This window comes from Manihot esculenta, chromosome 17 (genome assembly GCF_001659605.2).
Source record: "Manihot esculenta cultivar AM560-2 chromosome 17, M.esculenta_v8, whole genome shotgun sequence".
Lineage (NCBI taxonomy): Eukaryota > Viridiplantae > Streptophyta > Magnoliopsida > Malpighiales > Euphorbiaceae > Manihot > Manihot esculenta.
In genome coordinates, this window is record NC_035177.2 from 30,081,945 (window position 1) to 30,106,354 (window position 24,410).

General features: G+C 30.1%; 2 protein-coding genes across 3 annotated transcripts; both read left to right on the top strand.

Annotated features, from left to right (window-relative positions):
* Positions 1-9,695: 9,695 nt before the first annotated feature.
* On the top strand, positions 9,696-17,225 carry LOC110605325 (plant UBX domain-containing protein 7). 2 transcript variants are annotated; one of them, XM_021743817.2, is made up of 10 exons: positions 9,696-9,986; positions 10,696-10,823; positions 10,924-11,034; positions 11,862-12,057; positions 12,164-12,241; positions 12,346-12,414; positions 13,409-13,552; positions 13,683-13,782; positions 14,662-14,936; positions 16,705-17,225. In XM_021743817.2, the coding sequence occupies exons 1-10, from the start codon at positions 9,885-9,887 to the stop codon at positions 16,864-16,866; spliced, it is 1,365 nt and encodes a 454-aa protein (XP_021599509.1). In that variant the 5' UTR covers positions 9,696-9,884; the 3' UTR covers positions 16,867-17,225. The 2 variants fall into 2 exon arrangements, with proteins under 2 accessions (XP_021599509.1, XP_021599510.1); XM_021743818.2 differs by having other exon boundaries at positions 9,698-9,986; positions 14,671-14,936.
* A 4,263-nt stretch (positions 17,226-21,488) lies between these two features.
* On the top strand, positions 21,489-24,235 carry LOC110605067 (trihelix transcription factor ASR3). Its single transcript, XM_021743369.2, has 2 exons — positions 21,489-22,408; positions 23,794-24,235. The coding sequence occupies exons 1-2, from the start codon at positions 21,769-21,771 to the stop codon at positions 24,090-24,092; spliced, it is 939 nt and encodes a 312-aa protein (XP_021599061.1). The 5' UTR covers positions 21,489-21,768; the 3' UTR covers positions 24,093-24,235.
* Positions 24,236-24,410: the final 175 nt, after the last annotated feature.

A 24,410-nucleotide genomic window follows, 5' to 3' on the forward strand; every position in this document is an offset into this window, starting at 1 on the left:
TTCATTGACTTGCAGATTAAGGTATACCAAATTATAATCTCAATATAGTCAAATTGCAGTTGCTTATGAAATGGAAACTCATTTATGTCACATCATATATAATTATATATATAGAAAAATTTATTTAATATTTAATATTTATTAATTTATTATTGAAATCTTTCTAAGAATTGAAGTTTTGATATAGATTATCTGTTTTATTTATTTTTTTATTATTTTTATTTAAAATTTAAATAATTTTTATAATTCTTTAATATTTCTAAAATAAATTAAACTAGACATGGGCAAACAAAATTTGATGAGTTCTTAATTTTCTATGAAGAAAAAGGCATGTAGAAATCTAGCTACTATTACTATTTCTGGTTGTCTATTTTGATTCTCACCATCGTTGTTAATTCTTTCTCCCCTGCCCAAAGGTTTGTTTGTTTTGGTTTTTGCTTTGATTTTGTTTTTGTGTTTTTAAATTCTTTGCCCTTTCATTTTCTCTCTCGCTGTAGATAGAGAGTTTATTTGCTTTTTCTGTTGATTTTATTTCAGATCCACTAAAAATCCATAATTTTTAACCGTAATTAAATTAATCGCTAAAATCTTTTAGATAATTTTTCACTCTCTCAAATGATCTAAAAATTGACTTTTAGCGATGGATTTCAGTCAAATTAACTTCCAGCGACGGATTTTGCTCAACCCTAAATATTTACAATTGATGTAAATCCCTTGCTAATCAGTAATCACAGTTATTAGCGAGAAATTGTTAATTCACCGCTAAATCCTTCATTGAATGCCTTATTATTTTTTAATTTCTCAAGCTGAGTACTTCTTTATAATCAGAAAATATATAAGTTTGATGGCGTAGATCAATCCACATGCCTCAATACACAATTATTTTTTTTATTATGTTTATAAAAATGCTCATGTTGCGTGTTAAGGGGTAAAATTCAATTTTTAAAAATTATACTTACGTCTAAAATACTAAAAAGAATATGTAGTTCTGCATATGTGTATACCAAATTATTTATTTAGGTGTTTAATTCAATTTCGCTTAGTGGTTGAATTTCGCCTAAGTAAATAATTTTCTGTTATATAAAAGAAATATATTATTATTATTTAAGGAAAAGGAATGATTGAAGTTGACCTATAATATAATAAATATAAAGAGAAAGTGCAATGCTTCTTCCTAATCTCCCCACTCAGATTAAATATTTATAATTATATTAAATTATAGACATCTTACTTTAGGAGAACAATTCTAAACGAGTTTGTCTTCTACTTGAGTAATATTTATGTAAAAAATAATCGTTATCTTTCCTCTATTCTCTTTAGAATTTTATCTTCCATTGAAAAACTCATAAATCAACCAAGACTAGTACAAATATTAAAAAACTTTTTATTTATTGTATGTAGTATAAAAAAAATTATTAATTAATTTTTTAATTTTAAAAAAAATATTAAAATGTTAATATTATTTTAAAAAATCTATTAATTAATATATTTATTACAAGAAATGTTAATTATAACAACAAACATCGGCTATCACTTAATTTTGTTCTATTGACCGACCAATTCCTTTATCCAAACAATTGTGCCCAGCCATTATAACCATAAGGTTTTATAAATAAGCTTGCTTTTTATTACAATTTTTAATTGGTCTTTCATTTTTATTTTTAATGTTTATGTCCCATTCAAGCATGGAGAAATGGCCACGAGGCAATGGAATAAAAGGGAAGGGGAAAATTAAGTAACAAAAACCCTAAAATCAAATATTAAAATTAGGTCCATGCACTAATCCTAATGGCAATTGGCAATTTTTGATATATATACACACGCTCCAATTGCGATATGAGGTAGCTTCAAGCTATGGAAATTGACATCTTTACGGAATTCTATAAATTTATTTAGTAAAATTTTTATTATAAATTGATATAAAATGATATTTATTTTTAACGTAATTATTTTACAAAAATAAAATTAATTTTTAATGTATAACTATATTTTATACAAATTAATATAATAAAAATATATCAAAATAAAAACATTATCATTGATTAATAGTAATAATAATAACATATACAGAAACACACGGTGGAGAATGTGGAGTGAAGCCTAGCACGTGTTTATATATTGGAGCCGTCATGGGATGATTTTTCTTCCACACACCCAATAGCTAATTTGAAGCAAATTATTCAGCACCTCAAACTCGAAACGTTTCTTTTCTAAAACCAAAAAGATAATATAAAAAATAAAATAAAATAACATAGAATAAACAAATGAAAATCTTAGCCAAGTTGGGTGAATTATATGAGCACCATTTTCCTTTAAATAAATTAATAATAAAGCCAATAAGAACTCTGTTAATATAGAAAACCTTAGTGGTATTGAGATGGCAGCTCTTTGTCCTATCTGGGACAATTGCCTTTAACATTAAGGTGCGGTGGGTGTATCGTTTTATTTTATTTTCAAAAAATAGATCGGGCGATTGAGACATGTTAAGATTATACAAGGATAATAGACTTTTATAAAAATATATTTCAATATTAATTACAGTTTCATATTATATTAATAATTGTGTATAATTATTGAATTTCACCATCGGTTGAAATATTTTTTTTAAATTAATTTTTTAACATAAGTTAAATTTATATAAATTTAATAATATTAATTAATATGTGTATATTAATAATTGAATTTTTTGGGTTTTTAGCTTTTCGACTGGTCTGTGATGGTTTGTTTGGTGGTGCTTCTTTGTAATAGCGGCAGTGCTTGCTTTTTCTGCTTCCTAGGGTTTTTAGGGTGAGAAGTGAGTCGGTCTGACTAGGTGGCTTAGGTTGACTTTTCTTTATTTAATTTTTTTAATTTTATTAAAAAAATAAATCAATGTGTATATGCTGTGGGATTTGTTCCACATTGACAAATTATTAAAGGATATTATATAAATATATAATTATTAAATAATTTAAATTTATTTAAATATTATAAATTCTTTAAAATGTAGAAAATAAAGTTCTTTTGTAAAAATAATTTAAATTTTTTTATTAATTAAATTTTTTAATGTTTCAAATATAAAATATTTGATAAATACTGTACTGAAAATCGTGAAATAAACGTGAAATTAAGGATATGAAATTATATATGTAATCGTGGACTGTAATTCGATCTACAAGGTGTGGCCAATTGTTTTTTACTTTTTCTAATACCATGATTTAGGCTGTAGTTGGAAAGTCAACGCTTCGCATGCCTGTCTGCCGTGGATTTAAATTCTCATGTCGTTAAAAAAAAAGGAAGTTAACAAATTAACAATAATAAAAGAGGAAGAAGCAAACAATTGAAATTAGACAACGAATAGATAAGGTTGGACTAATAGTCAACTAATTAAAAATAATAGTTGAAAATTTTTTTTTCTATATTTGAAAGAATTAATTAATAATTTTGTACAAAGGTTACAGCTAACTGAATGATTAATTAGTATATTTATAGTTATTTTTAATTTATTTTTTAAAATTGGAAAATTAATTAATAATTTTTTTATTTTTTAAAAAATTAAATAGTAAATTTTCATATTTAATTTGGCAATTGATTTCCACATCTTATAAAAAGAAAAGAAAGGGAAAGAGAGAGAGAGAGAGGGAGGGGGAGAGATTAATTATATTAATCAGCTGTCATAAGAGGCTAATGACAATTCCTAGGAACACACTACAAGTTAATTGCAAGTTGACAAGCAATCGGCAGTAATTAATTAGGAGGGGAGTCAAGGCTGCAGAATAAAATATTACGAAAGAAAATAGAAAATACAAGTGTGAGTCTGAGGGTGAGTGGGATTGTACATTCTACCTACTTCAACTCACCATGCCATTTGTTTCAGGCAAGTGTTTTCCTTGTGCATGTTGTTGTGGAATTTGTCCGATTTAGGTAAAAGTCAATTCATGTTTCATAATTCTATTGTCAAAAGTCACTACACAACATGTGGTACTCCTCAAAAGGAAAAAAAAATACCCATATGAATTTGACACCGAAAGACTAACTTGTGAGGATATGCTTTTTCACCTAAAAGCATGAAAAATGTTTAATTTATTTTTTTAAATTACTATTAGGTTTAAGATCATTCGTGAAAAACGTTATTGAAATCAATTTAGTATTCTAGTGTAGTGTGAGGATATATAAATTAGTATACCTTTATTGAGATTTTTTTTTATATTCTTAATAATTTGATCTTAATTTAATTTAAAAAACGCAGAATATTGTCTAAAATTTCGTATTCATATACCTAAACAATGTCATACACTTAATAAACTCCTCAACAAAAACAAAATGTTAAAAGTAAAGTATATATGATTTTAGAAATATTTAAAAGAAATGACCACCTTGTTGGGTTTGGCCTAATAACATGATTTTCTAAGGTCGTGTCCGACCTATTTGGTCTATTTCAAAATGGGTTCTGCTCGATTAATAAGACTATTAGACCGTAGACACGTGACTTTATCAAAAGAAGTCTTTTACATATAAATGCACAGCCAATAATCTTCATGCTCAAATTAGAAGTTTTTAAGAGAAATTTAGTGAAAAAAGAGAGAAGTGAGAGGAAGGACTCCTTTTTAATTTTCTAACCTAGTCCTTTTATACGGAAAATGACGGGGTATATTCTTTGACTATATGTCAAAATATATTCCTGGTAAATATATTCCTTTGATAAGGGTGTGTACTTTTTAATTTGATATTTTATATATTATTAATAATATATATCTTTGATGCTCTTTCCAAAAAGTAAAATAACATCTTTTTTTGGATTTAAAATTTGAAAAAAAACTTTTTGCTTCCTAAATAAACTTATTTGATACGAATTTAAATTAATTAAATTAATAAATTTCGAATACCAAATAACATGTAAAAGAAAAAATATCTCGATTAAAATTTAATTTTAAAAATTAATTCAAAAGTGGAGAACTATGGAAATTTTTATAAAAGCATGTTATTTCTGCATATGTAATGGATGTGAGATAGGAGTTTCCTCTCAGAATAAGTTTTGTTTCACAACTTTTTGACAAAGCGGAGCTAATTTTCAAATAACTTTGAGCTTTTTGCAAAATTAGAGGCGGGAGAAAACTTATTTGTGAATTTAGGGTTGAAAATAAATTATTTGCGAATTTGGGGTTGGACTGCCAGGTGGCAGTCGAAAAGAAAACCTGCCGCTTGTTTAACCGGCGCCAGGGCCTGGCGCCATTTTAAATGGCGCCAGACATTAATTTTTTTTTTTAAGAATGGCCTGGCGCCACTTAGAGTGGCGCCATGCCATTCTTTATTTTTTTTATTTTTTATAAAATTATAAAATAATATTATTATATAATTAAAAAATTATTGATATTATTTAATAATAATATTATTGTATTAATTTATTAAAATAATAAAAAATTTTATCATTAAATAAATATATATAATATTATTAAATTATTTTTATATATCTAATTACAATTGAATTGTTTTTATATATCTAATCAGTATAATATTAATTTTATAATTATGAAATTATAAATTACAGTAATTTTTTATTTAAAAATTAATAATAAAATTTATTCAATATTAATATATTAAAATTATAAAAAAAATTATTATTATAAAAATATCTAATATTATTTAATTACAACCGAAACTACTTAGATCGTTAGTATGGAAATGCCAAGACTCTTTTCACGTCAGACGGTTATTTAATTTCTTCAGCGCGCATGCGAGCAGAGCTGCGAATTGACTGGGTTTGCTGTCCTTCTTCAAGTCACATCACAAGGCTGGACTCCTCATGCTGAATCCAGATTCGCAAGCAACCCGATCTGTCCCGTGTCTGGATCAGGACTGAATATGCTCGACCGGCTAAATAAAGTGGGTTTATGAGACCTTAGACCTATTTCACTTTTTCGGGTTTAATTTCCCTTAGAGTGAGAAAAGTCCGGCAGTTATCAAATTATATAATAATATATTTCATAACTCTCTAAAATATTAGAACATTAATATTATTCTGTACGACTGGATAATAGCAATTCAATAAAAATAAATTTAATTTTTATAATTTTAAATATTTATACACTCATTTATTAATTAATTAATATAATTATAATATTTTAATAAATAAAAAATAAATAAAATAAATAATGGCCTAGTGCCACTTAGAATAGTATATTTCATAATTCTCTAAAATATTATGATATTAATATTATTTTGTACGACTGCATAATAGCAGTCTAATAAAAATAAATTTAATTTTTATAATTTTAAATATTTATACACTCATATATTAATTAATTAATATAATTATAATATTTTAAATAATATATAATATTATTGTTAAATAATATGAATAATTTTTAATTATATAATAATATTATTTTATAATTTTATAAAAAAAATAAAAAAAAGAAAAGAATGGCCTGGCGCCACTCCATTCTTAAAAAAACAAAAAATAATGCCTGGCTCGACTGCCACGTGGTAGTCCAACCCCAAATCCGCAAATAATTTATCTCCAACCCTAACTCCACAAATAAGTTTTTTCCCACCCCTAATTTTGCAAAAAGCCCAATAACTTTACCAAACTTCTTCAGGAAAGCATACTATCTGCAGCCTTATCTAAAAGTAATTTATTTGTGAGCATTATAAATTATTCTATCATTTTTATTAATTAGCAACTTTGTTTAAAATATATAATTCACTAGTAGTTTAATTTTATGCTACGTCTAGAAAGAGACCCTGCAGAGTTTTGTCAGACAATAACAACATATGCAGCCATATTCTTGTTGATCAGGAAATATTTGCCCCATTTTCACTGGCATGCAATCTTAAGGGGCCTTCAACCTGACCCATGAAGAAGAAAGAAGAAGGAGAAAGGCCAAATGTTAACCTTGTAGCTTCAACACAAGCAGTGAAATCTAAATTTTAGCCAACAGACACCAACTAGCTAGCTTTCCATCCAAATCAGTGAAAATGGGGTCACGTAGCTTTGCATCCACTAGCCAAGAGACACAAGCAGTTAATCATGTAGGCTCTTTTGGCTTGGAGTTCACTATTAAGCAATTGTCAACTTGCGACTGACTGTTCTCATAAACCATGTGTGCAGATAAGAGAAGGGTAATGTGTCTGCAAACTGGCTGGCTCATCTTGCCTTGGTGGTTCTCTTCATTTTGGCTTGAAGTTCAGTAACATGTCATGCTTTGAAGTTCAAGATTCTCTGTTGTTCATCTGTGTAAACATGTTGATGGTATATTGTATTCAATTTACTAGACTTAGATTAGAGATGTTAAGAAAGCTGCCGGGGCTGGACCAATGAAAATATGGAGACCTTCTCCAAAATCACCCTTTTTTTTTTTTTTTTTTTATCATGGGCTTGTGTTCTTTTATAATGTCACAAAGATCTCGTGAGCAAGGAGAATTGCATTTCTTGCTTTTTCAATAGTTTTTAAGGCAACAAAGTTCGAGAAACAAATCAAACCTATTACAGATCAAACCTATCAATCAAACCATTTAAATCAGACCAAAGCTTTCAAGAAACCTTAAAAACCAAGCAACAAACAGGAAGCCGCTGCTTATTCCAAATCATCCTCTTCATTTATAATTTAAATATTTACATACATAGACATAAGTAAAAACCATAGAATAGCTAATTTAGAGAGTAAAATAATGGAAGTGAAGCATAGTTATTTATTTCGAATAATTAATATTTATATATTAAATGTTGGATAATTCTTGTTTAAATTAAATTTATATGAATTTATAAATTAAATATATGAAATATATAAATTTTATCTTATATTTATAATATAAATTAAATATATAAATTTTATTTTATATTTATAATATAAAATTCTTCACTTATATTAAAAATAATTTAAATATTTATTAGGATATTTTAAATATTTAAAACATTTATTTTCTCTTTAATCTGATTCACAAATGAAATTTAATTAATTGACTAATGGAATCATTTTTTATTTAAATGAATTAATTATATAAAAATTTAAATATTTAATTTTAAAAAATTAATTCATTAATTATATTAAAATTCAAAATTTAAAATATAATATTTTTTTTAACATGGATAAAGAAAAATAAATGAAGGAATGTACTTTAATATTCTTTCCTTTACTCTCTTTTTTTATATTTGAAAGTGAAGAAAATTAAGCTTGTTTTTATTTTCTCTCCAAATTGGAGAGAAAATAATGAAAGAAAAACAATACTTAATTTCCTAAATTTCTTAATCTTCTTCTTTTTGTCAAATAAGGAAAAACAATAATCTCTCCTTATTTTTCATTCTTATATTTTTTAAAGAGTAAATGACTCTAAATCTCTATTTATTTGTAGAAAATAATTTATATTAAAAAATATTTTTTTATTAAAAATAACTTATACAAAATATTTTTTAATAAAATAACTTATTTTTTATTATTAAATTATAATTTAAGATATAAAATATATTAATAAATTTATATATAAAAATTCTAATAAATTTCTCAAATCAATGAAATTTTCTGTTAACTATTTTTTCTGAATATTTTAAATAATAAAAAATATTTTTATTAAAACTATTTTTCATAACGCAAACAGAGTTTGAGTCCATCGGTGGCTTTTAAACTCATAAAAAAAAGATTGTGTTTTTTGATAGTATTGTTATATAAAGATTTAAGAATTTAATTTTAAAATAGAGACTAATTTATTAATTTTTTTAAAATTTAGAGTCAAAAATATAATTTATTCTTTTAATTACAAATTTAAATTAATTTTAACTAAAAATATTGCATTAAAATTGTGCATTTTCAATAAATACATCGGTGAAATTGAATAGTTAATATATTTTGCTACTTAGCTCTTTCACCATATTCCAAAAAAAAAAAAAAAGAAATCCCTAATCTTCATCCTAAACCTTCAAACAGCAATGACTAGATGAGCTTAGGGTTGTTTGCAAGTTGAATTTTTGCGAACAGTTAGATCCAGTTAATCCTATTGGAATAAATATGGATGATATATAATTAAATTTGAATTCCACTTTTAAGATAATACTTATATATTTTTAAAAATAATATTTATATTCATTTAAAATTCAATTAATCCTATTGAAATAGATACCAATAATATATAATTAAATTCGAATTCAACTTTTAAAAATAATATTTATACTCATTTAAAATTAGAGTTGAGTTTTAAAAATAGTTCTTATATATTTTTAAAAATGATACTTACATTCCTTTAAAATTAAAGTTGGGTTTTATATATTGAATATTACTATTTTAAATTATATACATAAAAATATATTTTATAATAATATTTATTTTTTATAAATAATATATTTTACAGAATATTCATTAAAATTTTAAAACATAATTAATCTTTAAATTATATTTTACATAAATTATTGAATTAAGATTTACAAAATTAAATGAACTCGAATACTTTTACTAATAATAATGAAACTTATGATGGAGTAAGGTAATTTAGATTATATCTCAATCAAATTTAAAGTAAATTCAAATATTAAATTGATTAAAATTTTACTAATTTTTTGTGGACACCCAATCATATATCACCAGTGATTGTGAACTAGTAGCTTTCCAACAAAACGAGGAAACCTAAATTACAAAAATAGCCTTTACTTGCGATACAGGAAAACGTTTCGTATCACCATACAGCAAGGCATATGCAATATGCACCGAAAGCGAGTCTTTTCAAATATTTTGGCTTAGCCGAAAATTATAAAACTAGAGAACCGCTCTACAGTATCCTTCTCCTTTTTCCTTTTCTCCTCCTCTCTGCACAATCCCTCCCTAACCCTAGATATCAGCTGATTTTCTCTCTCCCAATTGGAGTTCCTTCTTTTTTTATCTGGTATTTAGGGTTTGGATTTGGGGATTTTCTTAGCTATGGAGAGAATGTTGTCCGGCAGTGATAAGCAGAGCATGGTCTCTTCTTTTCTCGAGATCGCCGTCGGCCAAACCGCCGAGACTGCTACTCAGTTCCTCCAGGTACCAATATTCCTATGCAATTAGAGATATGAGTTTATCTGTGTAATTTGGCTGTTAAAGTCTGTTGCTCCTCTTTCGTTATGAGAGTGAATCTGTGATTGGTTATTAGCGTGTCCATATTTTGATGGCTTGATGAGGTTAATAGAATATTATTTTTTCGTTCTTTTTGTTGGGCATTGATAAAAGTGTGTTCTTTTTGTTGCCAAGGAAGTATTGGGTTCTGGGCGAATCGCATTTTCGTGTATTTTTAAATTTTAGATGTTCTAGGGAATTACGAGACATAACAGAACGATCTTTTTGACGATGGGTTTTCCAGCTGGCTTTTATCTAGAGCAGCAGTAAGGACACAATGTTGTTTACCCGAGCCTTAAAGATTGCACTTTTAATGAGCTGGTGTTTGCTGAAGTTACTAAGACATGTCCAAGATTGAGAAGTCAGGTTGTCTGCATTGAGCAATAGTAGTGATAAAATATCTATTACCAATACTTGACATTTGGTTATCGTTGATGTTTTAATGATTCTTCTTTTTTAATTATCATTTTATGTAGATATAATTGAATTATGCATATGGGCTTGCACCTGTAAAGCATCTTTTTACTACTGCTCTAATATGATCTTAGTGGGGGATTCTTGAGTATTTGAGTTTTTGCCACATATTTACTATGTTCTTGAATGAAACTTAACACTGGTAAGTTGGAATGTAAAACAGGCCACCAGCTGGAAACTTGACGAAGCTCTTCAGTTATTTTATGTTGGCAACGAAGGTGGGCCGGTTGCATCGGTATCACATTCTCCACCAGCAGATAATGCAAATACCTTGGCAGAAGAAAATACTGGGTGAGTTGGAATGTGCTTTAATTTTGATGCTTTTTGTCATCAAATACATTGGTTTAATTTATTTCTTTATTTATGCAATATTTTAAACAACTTGATTCAGTGCATTGAAAGGCCATGAAAATGAAAATGTTGGACAAGGTGGTGGGGAGGAAGTGCGGCCTCCTTTACCTGTTGTGAGGGATACTCTTTATGATGATTCAATGTTCTATAGGTATGTTATCCACGCTTTCTAAATGTTCTATTTTCACTTTATTGATTTCATGTTGTATCTCTTCAGTTTCTATGGCAGCATGATATCAAATATGAAAACGAAGAACAAATAAGTAATAGACTGTAAATCTTGTAGTTACATAATACATGATTTGCATAACAGTTTGATACTTTTTTCCCGGGTTTTATCTTTAACTGCTTGTGTTTGTATTTTTGTCATCTTTTACCAGTTACCCAGTAAAGCTAAAAAAGTTTAATGTTTTCCAGGTTTCTCCAAGTTATGCTGTTAGACTTTTGAAGGCTTGGAAAATATCCATTCTTCACTGTATCTCATAAGATTTACAGATATTTAAATTGAAATATCAATCAATTGTTTCAATTTTTCTCTTTCAAGTACATTTCTTTTAAAGAATGTGTAATGCATAATATAAGGTAAGGTGATAGAGTTGAAGAAACTAAATTATTTTCTTGGTTGTTGCTTTTCAATAACTTTTAGTTTATGATGGCCTTTTGAAATTGTTGTTTTTGAGTTTTAAATGCCTTCTCTTCCTTTTCAATTAGAACAGAGAATGTATTACTCCTGCTTTATGTTTTTTATTTCGTTCATTAATTTGCCGATGTCAACTTTGTAGATTAGTTGAAGTGCTATCGTACAAAGAATGCATTTCTCAGTTTGGCATGTAACATGCTTTATTCATCTGCAACTTTTCTGCATCCTGTTATCCGCTATGATTTTTTGTTTGAACATATATTTAGGAACTGTGCTGTGCATTTCACATCCATTACATGATTGCAACTAAATGTGCAATGCCTCTTCTGTTCATATAGAACATCAAGGATGGGTTATCCTCCCCATGAATCCAGTTCACTAATTGCATTTCGCAACTTTGATGAGGAAATGAGACGTCCTGGGGTTTGGGAATCAGACCAAGGTGCTACATCCACAGCAGAAAACCCTCGAGATAATCTTGCTTCTTTATACCGCCCTCCATTTCATCTGATGTTTCATGGGTCATTTGAAAAGGCAAGGGAATTTCTTCATGTTTATTTTGTCTCAAGTTTTTTGGACATCCTTTATTTTATTCCTATTTAAGTTTATTTTATTTTAAATTCTGGGTGTTGAAGTACAGGCAAAAGGTGCTGCTTCCGTTCAAGACAAATGGCTCCTGGTGAATATACAGTCCGCAAAGGAGTTCAGTTCTCATATGGTAGCGTTTGAATGTCTCCACTTGATTTTTTAAATATTCCAACACTCTAAAAAAACATTTGTTTCTAGTCTTACTTCTGATGTTGCATTCCTTGCTTTCTGAAGCTTAATCGAGATACGTGGGCAAATGAAGCTGTTGCTCAAACCATCAGTACTAATTTTATATTTTGGCAGGTTGGTATCATTCTTCAGTGTCTGTGTTTATTTATCTATTTATTTTTTTGCTGAGAGTTAAAAGAGGAGATTCATGTTCCAAAAGAAGGGGCCTGTTAGTGGCTGTTTCGACAAGTTATCATGTATGCTGATGATTTGGGAGTTTTGAGTTTTTGAATGTTTGAACTAATGTTTTTGGCCTTTAAAATGTGGGATATTGGACAAAAAAATCCAAAAGTTTACGGTAATTTGTATTTATATCCAACAGTTTAAATTTTGGATGGTAAATCCAAACCTTTTCAGGTTATCACGATTGTAGTCAAGAGGACTAAATTGAATCTGGGAAAGTTAATGATAAATTACAATATAGTGCTTAAAGTTTTATATTATTAATAACACATATATTCCTTTAATTTAAATTTTATATTGAAACTAAATATATTTTATATTTATTTTATGTAATATTAAATATATTTTATTAAATAAATATTTATTACAAATAAATTTCTGTTTTATAAAACATCACATATAAATAATATACATTAAAGTCTTGCATTGAATGTTTATACTCAATATTATAAATTGTGAGTATAATTTTTATATTTGAAAAACTTTACTTGCTATTAATAATATTCTTAATAAAATGAAATATTGTATGTTTTAAATTGTGAAGTTTTATTTTATTTTTATATTTTAAGTTTTTATTAATATCTACGATATTATGTAAAAGTGGGAATAGAGAGTGAATAATGAGATTAATAAAAAATGACATTGTTGTATTTGAGCACTATTTTATTATTCAAATAGAACTTTAGGGATTATATTATAATTTACTGTTAACTTATATAAATTCAATTTAGTACTATTGTAGTAAATTGAAAAGGTTTGGCTTTACCATCCAAGATTTAAAGCGTTGGATATAAATGTAAATTAGTTTACTTTTGGATTTTTTTGTTCAATAGCCCTTAAAATATTTAGCATGACCATTTTTGTGACTTTTGGTCCATGGAGATAGGTATATGATGATACAAGTGAGGGCAGGAAAGTCTGCACCTATTATAAGTTGGATTCCATTCCTGTGGTCCTTGTCATTGACCCAATAACGGGACAAAAGATGCGTGCATGGAATGGAATGATACAGCCCGAGAGTTTGCTAGAGGTATGCGTTGCATTGATGTGTATCTTTTTGTTTTGGGTGTTCTCTTTGCATGATTATGTGATTCTGGAGAAGGGTCTTAAAATTTTTTGGTTGCTTTATCTGATTTGAGTAAATATGTTCCCAATTATAGGATTTAGTACAATTCATGGATGGTGGGCCGAGGGATCACTATGCAACTCTATCACATAAGCGTCCGAGGGGAAGTTCTCAGGCTCCACAGAAAATCAAAGGCAAGTTATGCCACGTTTCTTCAATTCTTATGTGTCTGTTGGAGTGGAAAGTTTTAAACAGGTCATTTTATGAATATTGATACTCTTTTATTATCATTGATGCTCTGCTTCCATTTGTTCGCTAAACTCATTCTGGGTGCATATGCATATGACAATTTGGAAATTTGTGCATTGACTGCCCAGGTATGGTGCAATTGTCAGGTTTTCAATTGCATGGTTGTGTTCTTTTTGGAGACCTAGGCTCAAAATTGATAACAATGTGTATACAAAGGAGACATACAGCGAAAGTAAGAGTGTATATAGTAGTTTTTTTTCTTTTTGCTTCTTACAATTTACGCTTTAGAATTTTAACAGGGTTTATCTTATCTAAGGAGTTGATATTTTTGTAACCTAGTTTTTTCTCATAATTCATAGTTGAAGTATTAATTTATTTAAAATATTTTACTTGGTTGAGGAATACATGCTTGTTTATGATTTTCCTTCTTGCCCTCTTTCCCTTTATTTGAGATATTCTCTCATTCCTCTTATTTCTATCTTTCTTCATAATTTTCTATCTCCAGACTACAATATATACGTCCTACTGTTTATGGTAACCTTCTATGTGTTCTTTGTATATTTTTTTCATCAGACACTATAATTTGTACCTGGGTGCTTTATTTCTGCTGAAAGGAACTAAGAAGCTCTAGTAATGAGTGAAAATCAGACACTGTTGTACTTGTTAGACCTTGACATTTCAATTTTGCATTCTGCACTGCCACATGCACGTGTTTGTGGATGTGTCTGCTGCACAGTGTATGTTCTTGTGTGGGTTTTTCGTGTCTCTATGCCATGCTTTGTCACTATCCATGGTCCTGTTAGCAATATATTCATTGTCTATAGCATCCTCAGTTGAAACTAATGAAGAAGATGAGGATATGCTGCGGGCATTGGCTGCTTCTATGGAGGGCATGAAAGACTCAAATATAATGGCTTCTGACAATAAAGATGCAACTACTGGTGAAAAGGAGGAAGAATCATGCTCATCTAAGAAACCCACATATCCACCATTGCCTGAAGAACCCAAGGGTGACAGGAGCATTCTTTGCAGGGTTGGACTTCGTCTTCCTGATGGACGTAGGGTCCAGAGAAATTTCCTAAAATCTGATCCAATACAGGTGAGAAAGCTTATTTTACTTGTCCTCATATTCTTTTGTCCTGTTTTAACATTTGTGTAAGACTGGATGACGGCCTATATTTTGTCCCCTTCTCTGTTTTCTTTCTGCTGACCTTCCAACTTTTCATCTGATCATCTATGGTTAGTAAAATGCATATATGTTTATTTTGTTATTGTCTTTCAACATGTACTAGGGGATGGCTTTAGTAGCCCTGTAAAAGTTGTTGGATACATTAATACTGTCTGCTCCAAACATTAAGGGCCTGTTTGGCATTGCTGTTAGTGCTGTGTTGAGAAAAGCACTTTATTAAAAATACTATTTAGAAAGTATTAAAAAATAATTTAAAATTATTTTTGACATAGTTTAGCTATAAGAATATAAAAATAACAAAACAACTTTCCCAAACTGCTTTTTTTAACATCATCTAAAATTGATGTTTTTTCTAAAAAGCACTTTTCTAGCTTCCAAACTTAATGTCAAACAGGCTCTAAGTGGAAGAACTGAATGGTGCCTTTTCTAGTGGCAATTTCTATTATTGTTCATTATTTTTTTTTAATTTCTTTTTGTTCTGGGGGGGGGGGGAGTGTTGAATGAGCTCAGGTTGCTTTGAATGAGTGCAGGACATGTTTTTCCCCTTTTTATCGTTTCTTTCTTTGGGGGTTGGTTGGAGGGGTGGTGTTTGGTTGCTGAAATCTGCCAGGAATGTGACTGGGAATGTTAAAGTCCAATATTTGGTTTTGTATGGGAATGTTACATTCCAAGGGAAGCTCAATTCCTGAACATTTTATGTTTAAGTACTCAAAGGTAGGAAATTAAACAGTACGTGGACATAAATATCCTTTTTACAATTATATTTACAAAAAAAAACAACTATATAAATCTTCTCTACAATGGGTGCAGGAAATTAAAAAGATATATTTAAACATTAATACTCCTTTTTACAATAATATTCATAAAAAAAATCTATTAGATCTTCCTGACAAACCTAGAAGATGATGAGTAGGCTACAAGAGTTTCAGCCTCTTATTCAATTTTTAATCTCATGATTTTGATTTTGTTTATTTTATTTTTTAAACATATATCCTAAACAAAATGTATGATATTTGTTTTAACATTTTTGTAATAATAATTATATTTTATCAGCGTGGATATTATGATAAATCTCATTACATAGTATATTTATATATTCATAAGATATGTTTACTTATTTAGATTAGGGTACTAGAATAATCTACTTTATTTTAAACTCTTTATCTAATCAGATATAAGAATTGTACATTCTAGAGAAAATTAAAATTATAATCAAACATGGTAATATCTCATTTCTAAGATCATATTATTGGGAAGTTACTCTCCTAGGAAAGTGATTCTGAATGGAAATGTTGAATTCTGGCAACCAATAGCCTGAGTATGTAAATTTATCATAGTTTTGAGTCCCATCTATTAGAAAGACTTGGAGCCATCCATTCTTTTTCTGTTTAACACTATCTGTTAGATCTTATTTAATGAAGTCTCCAACCTAAACTAATGGAAGGAGGATGAGAACTCGCTGCTTCTTGTAGCTCATGCTAAGATAACTCTTAGATTGCATGCTAGCTAGTCTTTGCAAGTTTCATATCAGGTTGGTATTGGGAGTGCTATTTTCTTCAAGGCTTTATAGCATTGTATTTGTGGAGATATATTATTGGCATTCTAAACCAGAGGAATGAAACAAATTTAACTGTTATCTTGCATTGGTTTCTGAATTTCTCTGACTAATTTTCTGCAGCTGCTGTGGTCGTTCTGCTATTCCCAATTAGAAGAAACTGGGACAAGGCCGTTTCGGTTGACCCAGGCAATCCCAGGAGCAAAGAGTCTGGATTATGAGAGTAAAGTGTCTTTTGGAGAGTCAGGGTTGGCCAACTCTATGATCTCAGTTGCTTGGGAATGAAAATCAACCTTACAAGGCGTCTTGAAGAGATTTGATTAAGAGCTGCCTACATTTGCATGGTCTGTGAGGACAAGTGCACTGATAAGCAGTACCGTGGTTATTTCATCATGTAAATTCTCCATGTTTCAGTTTCACTATGATCTATGAATCTTTAGGTGTTTATGCAGTCAATGTTATTTAATGCTTTGCCAGTGGTGCAAACAGTGGAGGATTCAAACTTGAAATACCCACTTCTAGTTTTTAACTGAAAAAGGAAGAAAGTGTTTTCTACGACTCTGGAGTCTGTGTTTAGTTTAATGATATCAGTGAATGATTCTTTTGGCTCTGCAACTCATTTATCTACTCTTGTTCATTTGTAACCTTGTGCATTCTTATATTAATTATGCAGTCCTTGTATATTCTTTTGTCCAACTCACTAATACACAAATATGTGGATTTTGCAGTTCTATATATTTATATTGAATTTATATATTTGGTATGTGGGTTTTACAAACATCTTGTGGAAAATTATAGAATACACTGGAATATCATCTAGTGAGGTGTCTCTCTAATAACTACGTTATGGACAGTAGTTATTTTATATTTTAATAAAAATAATCTAATGAATTAATAGTCATAATCACTTGTCTGAGGATGCCAGAATCGAGTGAAGAAAGGCAAGGGAACTTGAACGGTCTTCAGGGCTCCTTCGTCTTCTGGTAAAACATGCCTCTGTATATAAGTATTATCATGTTTTGGATTTTTTGGTTTTATTTTGAGTCTTGGTTGAAATGGTGCTTCATTAAAATTGCGGGAATTAGTGATTATTCGGTTTCATTAGTTATGGGAGTCTGAAATCGTCATAGATTTAACTTTCTGTCGGTGGTTGTGGATGCTGTTCCTTGAAGTTTTACTTTAGTATTTGGGGAAACACCTTCCTGTTTGCTGGTTATTTTTGGTAGTTTTGGCTCCCTTGATACTTTGATTACTGTTAATTTTCTTTTATTGCATGTGACTTTGGTCATGGTTGATTGGTTTGTTGTATCGATGTTTGCTTTTGTAGTATGATTGGAGTAACAATGGAATTTGTGTGGTTGAGACGGTGAAAGCAGCGTGAGAATGCTAGATTCGTGCACGGATACTTATATTTATGATTTTTTTGACATTTTAATATAATTTATATTGTGTAATAAAAAAATAATAAATATTTTAATTTATTAATTAAGAATATTATATAATTTATGTCACCATAATTCTTCACATCTTGCAGTTTAAACTCTTGCTTTTCATTGTTAGGTTGGTCGGATTAGCTGTTGACTGGCTTGCCCACGTATAATTATTTATATTCTTTTATAATTATTTGTCTAGTATTTGACTAATTACTTGGGTCTTTTTCTAAGAGAAAAGTTATTTATATATATATTTAAAAAAAAGAAAAAAGCAATCGTAAGAATGGAAACGAAAAAAAAAAAAAAGGAACAAAACAAATCCGCTGGAAAATGGATTTGTAATAATGGGTAGGGAAGAAAAAAAATCGACCCGTACAGTATATCTAAGTATATAATGTCGCCACGTGCATGCTTTAATACGCGGTGCTCTTTTAAGAGCAGTACGATACTCGGTTTAATGATTCACCTACACGTTACCCTATCCTACTCTTCTCCTCCTATCATTTTCTAACTGGAAAAAATAAAATAAAATAAAAAACTCAGTTCTAAGTTGTCAAAGCACATCCAATAATTTGTTTTTTCTCTACAGATATAATAATATTAAAGACAAGCTAAATATTTTAATTACAATATCATATTAATATGAAATTATTTATTATGAAATAATTCCTTTTTCTAATAGTGGTTATACAACCATGTCTGTAATATGTAGAAATAATTCAATTAATGCATTAAATATTTTAATTTAATCCCTTTTCAATGTCATCTTAATTTCACATTAACTATTTGATTAATCAACTTTTTAAATTGTTGCAATCAACAGTAATAATCTGAGATTCAGAAAATAGGATTTTACAGAAGTTTTGTAGGCAATGGAAAAAACTTAGAGGTCTAGGGAAGGGTCTCTCTTTTTATCCTTTTCCTTTCGTCCGCTAGTGACATATAACGGAACCCTCATTGTTGGGTCACGTGTCTCTGCTATACAGATACGGACGTACGAACATATCAGACTCCTGCTACATGCGTAACGATCTTTGATTCGCCTCTGACACGCATGCAAGAGGACCCGCTAGCAAGAAAGGCTGGTCGCTTTCTGTCTTCCAGGTCGGACAAAAAGGTGGAGTTGTGGCCAAGGATGGAGAAGGCTGGACTGTGGGCCCAGAGGGTTTGGGCCAGCTTGTAAGGAAAGCTTAGGTGGAGTACGATCTCGCAGCGGAATGAGCCAGGTCTGACTCTTGGGGAAGATCTAGATGCTTTCATATCGTGGGCTGTCTTTCATGGGCCGACTCTTAGACATGGGTGAAGGAACCCAGCGGTCATCAAACAGATTGTGGTAAAACTTCAAAATTTAGTAAACTTTTCTCCTTCATAATAGAAAAATTAGTAAAGCCAATAATAGAAATCGAGGTGTGATAAATATATATATATATATCTTAATCTTGATTTATTTTTTGAACAATATTTTTTAGAAAAATATATTTTTTTAATATTTTTTTTCTTTGAATCATTAAAAAAATTAATTAGTTTCAAAGAAGATATTTTTTATTTCGAGATTTATTAAAATTTTAGAATTTTAAGATAGAAAATTTAAATAAAAGATTAAAATGTTTTAACCTTCATTTCCATGAAAATTAACACATATATAACTTAATGTATTAAAAAATATTTAATCTTTAGATTTTGTATTCATATGACTCAAAGTTATTCTACGTTAAGTAAACGGATCAAAAGTAAATAAAAATATTTGAATATCTAAAATAAAATTATAATGTATGTTTCTTTTTTATAAATAAAAAAAAATCTTCGTCATAGATAATTTACCTGTAGAAAATAGCTGAAGTTTCAAAATTGAGTATCTCATTCTACTTATTTGATAATATTCACTTCTATAGTGAGAAGAAACGTCGCCTTCCTATTATATAGCCTGCCCATTTTATTATCCTTTATGCCTCTTTTGCATTATTAATAATAAAAAAAAAGATTCTCCGGCCATTTCTTCCCTGCAAAACCGGAGTCTCCCCCTAGTTCTCATGCCATTCGTTAAAGAAGAGCTAGTGTCTAGTTGCTATCAATTCCTCTTATGATGCCGCCGATGACTACTCCTACCCCAACGATGTTGACTTGTACATCAATGCCCTAACCTTCCAGCCTATCCCTCGACGGGACGGCCACTCTTCTGTTCTATGACTCCACAATTATTGGAGCTCCAGTGTAGCGACATGGTACATCTAGAGGCCGCATGTCAAGGATTGATGTGGGCATTTTTGTTATAACATAATTGTCTATTTTTAGAGCACATGATCAAGCAATTGGATCAAGTTTCGTGATATTTCTCTTTTTTCTCCACAAAATGGTGAGAATATTTTAGCTATGCTTTTCAACCTCCACGTAAAAACCAAATATCTTTCAATGGTGATCTGTTAAGCTTATTGCTTTTTTCCTTCTGGAATTGTTAAGGCTTTGAGATCTTCAATTGAATTGAATGTTGTGTTGACCAAAGCTGCTTCTTGTCTGGACAACAATGATCTAAGGTATACTGAAGAAGCTATGTTGTCCTTTTCTCTGGAGAGTTTAGGCTTTCTATAGGGGTTGAATTTGTTAGGCCTTGCGTTCTTTATCTTGTAATTCTGCTCTTAGAGGTTCTAATGCAATGAAATGAAATGTATTTCAAAATAAACCCCACAATTTTATATTACGAAATTTTTGAATAAAAAATTGATATAAGATTCAAGCAGTGATTAATTGAGAGAGTACTCTGACAAGTTATTATAGGGTTTTAGTTTGAGATATGTTTGATATTAATTTTTTGATCTCATATAAAAATAAATTTAATAATTTTAGATTTAATACTTATATCAAAACATTGTTATATAAACACATAAATTAAAAATTTTTAGTAAAAAAATATAAATTAAAATCGATTTTGCTCCTTATACTCCTATAAACAACAAAGCAAAAGTTGGTACGGAAAAAAAAGATTTTGCAGAAACCCACAAAATCGACTTAGCAGAACCAAATCGCATGAATATCAAAGAGAGAGAATGAACAAGTTGCCCAATTAAAGATCTAACAAGAGGAAGAAACATCATTTCTTCCATTGTTGTGCTTGCTAGAGAGAATGAGACAGCTTAAGAGTGCAGGAAAAGGCGTTGGTGAAAGCTGGGGGAACGTGAGAAGTGATGGAGAGAGCAATAGAAGAAGAGCTGCTAAAGCAATAGACCATAATATGGAATTTCGTTGGAGTTAACGGTGTAATAATTAACAAAGATGGGAAAGAGAGAGGATGTATTGGAGAGAGGAATTTTCCTTGGGAATTCAGAGCCTGCAATCTTGGATTGGATTGGATAGAGAATCGCACTCCCCCGATTTGTTTTGGGTTTTTTTTTTTTTTTCATATAATTAGTATTGGATTAGATAATTTTTAATTTTGTTGTAGAGTTTTTATTGTTTTTAAAATGATAAAAATAATTTATAATTTTTACTCTCATAGCAAAAGAAAAAAAAAAAGAAAGAAAAAAAAATTCTGAATGATGAAAGAGGAAAAGGAAACAACCATTTCTCCTGTCTGTGTTTCTGTGACAAACTAAGCAACAAAATTCAAGCCTTCCCCACCACCACCATCTCTCATTTGTAATCCACAAAACAACAAACACCACTCTCCTTCACTGTCTCTCTCCCCCCTTCCCTTCAATTCCTCCTCCTCCTCCTCCTCCTCCTCTTCTTCTTTTATCATCATATTTGCTAGCTATACCTTATGTCCCAACCACCAACCCCAATCCCACAAACACTTCCGCCCATACCACCGCCACTGCCACCACCACAACCACAGCTACAACCACCCGCACTTCTCCCCGCCAACCGGGAATACCGTAAAGGCAACTGGACAATCCAGGAAACCCTAACCCTTATCACCGCCAAGAAACTGGACGACGAGCGCCGCTCAAAACCCTCCATCCCTTCAACCTCAAAACCAGGTGAGCTCCGGTGGAAATGGGTGGAGAACTACTGCTGGGCACATGGATGTTTCCGCAGTCAGAACCAATGCAATGACAAGTGGGATAATCTCCTTCGCGACTATAAGAAAGTCAGAGAGTATCAGTCGAGATCCAACGCCTCTGATTCCTCCCCTTCTTACTGGACCATGGATAGGCAGCAGCGCAAGTTCTATAATCTTCCTTCTAATATGTCCCCCGATGTTTTTGAAGCTCTTAATGAAGTAGTTCAGAGAAGATACCATAATATACCACAAAGCTTACCTCCTTCACAACAACAACACCAACACCAGCAGCAGGAGCAGCAACAACAACTTTCAGTTGCTGTTGCTGCTTCTCCACCTCCGGAGACTACGCGGGAATCTCTGCCGGAGCCGGTGATGGATCTCCCGGCGGTTTCAGGTACTTTTGTTCCTTTTTTTTTGGCAGTAGTAGTATTGTTACCATGTCAGTGTCAGTCCCAAATGAGAACTATTTTGTTTGTTCTGCCTTTGGGTTATAGCATTATTTTGGTCAAACTTGCAGGTTTGAAAACTCTCTGCCACTACATTTAATATTACTGTGTATATTATTCTTTTCCTGTTCCTATTCCATTTTTATTTTTCCCTTTTTGCCAAAATTTTTAAAATATATATATATGAATTCATAAATCAGGAAAATTATTTAATTACCCATTTGTTTCATTCTTTATACATTAATGGTGGCATTAATAGTTATTAATTACAGATAATTATTATTAACTACATTTGGCCTTCAATGTAGAAATTAATTTTGTTTGATAAGTCAGAACAAAGTAAGTTTATTACAACATATTTTTAAAATAAGGTTGTTCATATGTTTTAGTTTTATAATTTTTTAACAATTTTATGAATTTTTTTTGTGCTTTTTGATGAAAAATTAGCTGAGCCGACACTGGTTTTATTTATTTACACTTTTTTTTTATATATAATTTAAAGGAAGCAAGGATGGAAGCAATCATGCAAGCCACCCAGGAACCACTTGCTCATCATTCTCTACTATAGTGATCCTGACCTCTTCAATAATATATAGAGATATGCATTAAAAGTAACCTCAACTCATTGACCCCTCTAGCCTTTAAATCTTCTTGCTTTTCTCTCCATATTATTCATTATTGAGAAGAAAAGAAGAAAGAAATTAAATAAAAGCTTGAAAAGGAGAGAAAATCTTAAGATTTATTATATATAAGAGGATAAGCCTTTTGGATCCTTTTAGCATTCTGATCGAAAATCTATATATATATATTTGTATAGTAATCGTCAAGTCAAAATCTTGTGGACTGACCCATTACTGTAAAGGGTAATCGTGAATTTACTTTACTGTCACACTGTCTGTCGACTGGCTCCAACCCTACGTCCACATGTTACCCAACACTGATCTTTTCAGTTCTCACAAGTTGTACTGCTTTCAAAATGTACTACGGCCTCTCACCCTCTTGCCAAAAACTTCATGGGATTCTATTTTCCTACCTTCTTTTTTGTACTACTTGTTTAACATTCCACTTCTTCCTTCAAGTCTTTCTCCATCCTTTTGCCATGAATGATGAACTTAGCGGATTCTTAGTATTAAAACAACAATTTTATACTGCTATTATGATACTGTTATATAAATTTTATAATGTAGTAGTGTTTGTTGCGTTCTATTCTTATTAATACTTACGGGATCTTAGAAATTCAAGTATTGATACGTTAGTGTTATTATTTCAGATTTCCAAGTGTCTCATTTTTCATGTTTTGCATATATACGGCTATTTTTATTTATTCTTGTAGAAGGATCAGAATCATCAGCGACGGAATCAAGTGACAAGCTTGACACAGGCACAAAACGAAGGAAAGTTCGGAACATAGGTGCAAGCATCAAGCACAGCGCTTCAATCTTAGCCCAAACAATCAGAAACTGCGAAGAGAAGAAAGACAAGAGACATCAAGAAATGATGGAGATCGAACAACGTAGGCTTCAGCTTGAGGAGGCAAGAAATGAAGTGAACCGTGAAGGAATGGCCAATCTTGCTATGGCTGTTACAAAGCTTTCGACTGCTATTCAATCACTTATTTCAGACCAAACATGAGAAGGAAAAACAAAATTATTTAGTTGATTAAGTTGGTGAGGTTATTTTTAGACTCACTCGGCCATTCTTTTAGATATATATGGACTGGCAAAGTGCATTTGTAGAATTGTGATTCTTATTATATTCAGTCATTAATTAATTAATTTCCACTGATTTTAAAGAAAGCAGTATATATTCCTTATGCAAAAATTTTAGTTTGTATTTTTTTTACCTAAACCTAATCCGAAACAGGAATAAACAGTTTTTAACACAATATTAATTCATTATTTTTTGTGTTATTGATTGTGCTTCCATCGTCATAACAAATTTTATTCGCCA